General features: G+C 45.3%; 1 protein-coding gene across 2 annotated transcripts in view; it reads right to left on the bottom strand.

Annotated features, from left to right (window-relative positions):
* Positions 1-2,651, bottom strand: part of TSHZ3 (teashirt zinc finger homeobox 3) — a 61,773-nt gene extending 59,122 nt beyond the window's left edge. For both annotated transcript variants that reach the window (XR_011848942.1, XM_072117179.1), the window contains exons 1-2: positions 2,422-2,651; positions 168-345 (exon numbers count right to left, since the gene is read on the bottom strand). Coding sequence is in view for 1 of the 2 variants with exons in the window: in XM_072117179.1 (XP_071973280.1) it covers positions 168-207 (40 nt within the window). In the remaining variant the exon portion in view is untranslated. The remainder of the gene's footprint in view (positions 1-167; positions 346-2,421) is intronic.
* Between the last annotated feature and the right edge of the window lie 688 nt (positions 2,652-3,339).

Raw genomic sequence — 3,339 nt, 5'->3', positions numbered from 1 at the left:
GAGTACACCCCAATAGTTGCAAAGTTTCTCTCATGTTACATAAAAAAATATGCGTAAACAATTCGGGTGCCAGTCGTTCCATGCAGGATCAGTGTAGGGAGCTGGTGAAGGGCTAAAGGGGGTTAATTAGATACAATGTAGCTATAAGCACACGATAAAAGACTTACCTGCAGCTCTCCTGGGCGCTTGCTGCTTTCTCCTCGGCATGCTGCTGGTCAGGGTGCCTGCCTGGGATTTGCTGGCTCTGGGGAGGGGGCAGGAAGAGTTCTTGGGGGCCCACAAATCCTCCTGTGATGGGATCCACTTCTTGAAGGTTGCATGCACCGACACCACAGCCCCGGCTGCCTGCACAGTGCAAGTTTGCAAGAAAACAACAGAGAAAATAGATATAAAAATAGAATCTGTGCAGGGATTGAGGCCCCAAGGCTTCTGCTGCGTAAGGGTGGGGGGCACATATAGGGCATGGGGGGCACTGGAGGCTTCCAGCCTGATCCTCAGCCTGTGGTTCCAGTCTCTGCAACAGGCACAGGCTGATAGAAGGAGAGCTGAGCGCGTCACTCAAACTAGTGTGAGAGGGGAAAGCTCCTCTCTGAGAGACATCAGCACCCACAGGGGCTGTCACTTTAACTCCTTCCTGGAGGGAGCAGCGCTGCTGTCACACAACACACCATGCAGTGACTGGCATTTAACCATATGAACGCAGCATCCAAAAGCAGAAACATGCGCTTTCTGGAGTGTTAAAGGGAGTGTGCAGATAATGGGAGGTTGTCACTTAACTGTTATAGAGACTGCTGTCCTATACACAATGATTCTACACAATGAACATGGACTGCCATGGAACATGCATGATATGTGCCCAGCTCTCCAAGCAGAACACAGGATGTACATGTATAACGTACACTGCTTTCTCACTGCTTGATTTAACTCTTACTATATATGAGGATAGTGAGTGGTACACTATAGATAGATGATAGATAGATAGATGGATAGATAGATAGATAGATAGATGGATAGATAGATAGATAGATAGATAGATAGATAGATAGATAGATAGATAGATAGATAGATGTATCGGCAGTAAAGTACTTTTCTACAGTTAGAGGGGAGATGCTACTACATCTCTATTGCTGAATTGTCCAGTCACACAATGAATATGCAGGCACATGGTCTGCCTTATTGAGTGCATGCTCATAAGACAAGATAATGTGGTTAACATATAGATTCTCCCACTCTCTGGAGGTAGAATTACTCCATTTACCTATACACACATACGCTCCACGTTAATACAGTGATTTTAATTTAACCCTGCATGTACCACAGAGCAGCATACACTTGTGGTCGGCTGTCACTTTAACTTAATCACCAAGACAACTGCCCATTTCCACAATAAGTCCAGCTACATAGGCTGCCAATTTCGGAGCATGCTCCCCTGACAAGAATGTCTCACATGAACAGTGTGGCTGTCAGATTAACTGTTTGTACTCCATAATGGAAGGAACAGATCCCGCACAGACAGATGAACTGGTTGCTGTCACCTTAACTCTTATCTGTGCTGCTACAAAGAGGCAGTGTCTGACAAAGTATATATACACACACACATCCGGCTCTGTCTTTTTAACTCCTTGGGTGTCAGGGGGACTCAGAAACATGCCCTATGCTATACACAGGGATGACACTTCCAGAGGCAGTAGATGAGACACTTCCTAGCTCTGCTGTGCTATTTCCAGTTTCATGGGAAACATTATAGAAAACCTCAAGTATTCTACAGACAGCAGTTCAATGGTCACTGGAGCCCTAGTAGTAAATGACTTATTAACAGAGTATAGGTAGGATAAAACATGTACATGCCCACCTATAACCCTGAATCTCACTGGATGTTATTACTTTGTTCTTTTCAATAGGTTTTGGCTTGCTCTGTCTCAGCTCCCAGCACCCCCCTCCCTGTACTCTGCCTGACTCCACACAGTGTAAAGTCACAACATCCTAGAAGAGTTGCAGCAGTTTCCCATAACAGACACGCCTTACCTTCTTTCTACATGGAGTTAAGTTCAGGCCACTTCCAGAACACAGCATGTTGCTAGAGGCCTTATCCTAAACTATGTGTGATTGCCAAGACCCCAGACCACATGCAGACTCTTCACCCCCCTGCTCCAACTACATCACACTGACCCCTGAATAGCCTCACTTTGTGGCTCTGCACATTCCAGCATGCATCAGCACAGAGGTGAAGGAAGGGTCTCTATGGCACCATTGACATCTACTAAACTTTTTCTGTGTGAAAGCAGGGGGAATACAGTGTATCCTGGTTTTAAAAACATAAGATAAAAATTAATGTGCTTTTGTGATGGGAGTGATGGGGTGGATTTGATGGACCTGGGGTTTTTTCCAAATAATCCACTATGAAACTATGAATGTACTTACAAAAACTGTGCTATTGTTCTTGGGTGATGTTTCTCCACGTACACAGATCAACGCATGACTGACAGCAGGTACCTTCCTCTTTCCCAGGGCAATTCCAAAATGGCTCAAAGACAGGGATGTGGAGTTTGAAGGGAACCCCTACAAGTTGCTTTCTGCTGTGCATCAAGATTGATCAGCAACAAACAAAGAGATATTTTTTGTTCTTTTTGTTTTTATGTCTCTGTTACAATGTGCCTTGTATTATGTGGCCACAGTCGTCACGTATAGCCTTGGCCAGCATCTGGATCTTGCAAGGAGCCGGATCTTGTCTCAGACTCAGATGACACAGTTATGTGGAAGCTGTGGATTACTTCAATCCAAGTTCATAAGAAGGGAACCCCAGGCACGAGCACAGACGATCGATGCGCAGTGAGCTCGATTACGCATTCCTGGCTGGAATCCTGTTCACATCAGAGAGGGATGGACTCTTTCCTAACACTGTCTCAATGCTTTTCTGAGCCTGGATTGCAAGCTATTGCCAAACACCTTCTTGGCTGCCAATTGCAATTTTTCCCCCCTTTGTGTAGCTAATAGATATTTCATGACAGCTACAGCAAATCACAGGCTTCTCTCCAAGTCCCATGCGTCTAGTGCACTCTCTCCAGATCTCCAGCAGATACCAGTAGCTCTGTGCCCTTTACTTTCAGTTTACAGGGAAGAGAGAGGAAAAAAAGAGAGAGGATGAGCTTACAAGATCAAAAAATCTCCTACTGCCCCCATCCTTCAGGAGCTGGGATATTTCCAAATGCCTCCTTCTCTCTCTGCAGATGTTTCTTCTTCACATGCTGCATTCACAGGCAGAACAAGGAGACTGCTTCCCCAACAACTTGCAGAAATGCTGCTCTTCTCAGGACTTTGAAGTTCTCGCTTTTTATTTTT

Source organism: Engystomops pustulosus, chromosome 7 (genome assembly GCF_040894005.1).
Source record: "Engystomops pustulosus chromosome 7, aEngPut4.maternal, whole genome shotgun sequence".
NCBI lineage: Eukaryota > Metazoa > Chordata > Amphibia > Anura > Leptodactylidae > Engystomops > Engystomops pustulosus.
Note: the sequence above shows the minus strand (reverse complement) of the source record. Positions and strands in the feature narration are given on the sequence as shown.